The sequence below is a fragment of the Chenopodium album genome, chromosome 10, assembly GCF_948465745.1.
Source record: "Chenopodium album chromosome 10, dcCheAlbu1.1, whole genome shotgun sequence".
NCBI lineage: Eukaryota > Viridiplantae > Streptophyta > Magnoliopsida > Caryophyllales > Amaranthaceae > Chenopodium > Chenopodium album.
The window spans coordinates 48103297-48104324 of NC_137843.1; the positions used below are offsets into that span (position 1 = coordinate 48103297).

At 34.7% G+C, this 1028-nt stretch overlaps 1 protein-coding gene across 1 annotated transcript; it reads left to right on the forward strand.

The window, feature by feature from the left end:
* The first annotated feature begins 305 nt into the window (after positions 1-305).
* On the forward strand, positions 306-1028 carry LOC145564006 (uncharacterized). The gene has a single exon (XM_081624378.1). It carries the CDS (start codon positions 339-341, stop codon positions 855-857), a length of 519 nt encoding a protein of 172 aa, XP_081480504.1. The 5' UTR covers positions 306-338; the 3' UTR covers positions 858-1028.

Below are 1028 nucleotides of genomic sequence, written 5' to 3' on the forward strand. Positions count from 1 at the left end.
TATACAACATATTTTTAAAAAATACGCTAAGTAGAATAACAAAAAAAAAAATAAATAAATAAAAAAAAACGATGATATCATATATTATTTTGGCGGGAAATTTTTTTAATGATAGTTTGATATATGTCAAAAATGATGTAAGCATGTTCTATTTTAGTATTAGTTAATAGAATATGATTAATTTCGAAAATATCAGCCTAACTTGAGTAAAGAGCTTTTTTAATAAAAAAACAAAAATCACTCGCTCAGTCGCAGCTGAACCCTTCGTATACCCTTTGCCCCCTTTCTCTCCCTCTCTTCCGAGAGAACCCAAACTCAAAAATTCCCAAAATTCATCAATGGCGGACGTCAATAATTGCCCCGAACCCACATTGCCCACCAAGCGTATCCCGGATCCGACCACCGATAACTCCGCCATTAATGCCAAAAAGCAGAAACTCGAAACCCCAGATAACAATGGCAAAGATACTCCAGAATCTTTTGAACCAACCCCAGAAAACGACGTCGTACACAAAGGAAAGAGTGTCGAAGAACAACTAGACCCAGAAGCAAAAGAAGTGAAGGGTTCCAATGGCAGCAAAGCTGAAATTGACAGGAAAGGGAAGGGTATTTTAATTGAAGAAGACGAAGAAGAAGATGAAGATGATTCCGATGATGATTCTGATGATTCGGGTTCCGATGAATTCGGTGATGAATTATCTGATGGTAGTGATATTGCTGAAGATCCCTTGGCTGAGGTTGATCTTGATAATATTCTTCCGTCTCGAACTCGCCGGAAAATCATTAATCCTGGTGCTTATCTTGCTACTGATCTTCCTCCTGAGGATTCTGATGACAGTGATGACCCTGATGCTTAGATTTTTTTTTTTTTTTTTTTTTTTTTTTTATCGAGGTTAGTTTTTAGAATTTGATCAATGTGTTAGGTTATTTAAGTTAGAATATATGTTTGTGACTTGTGAAGAATGATACTTTTATTAGTGTTTTTTATTTTATGATTATTATTATTTGGATTTTTAGTTATTCTTTGT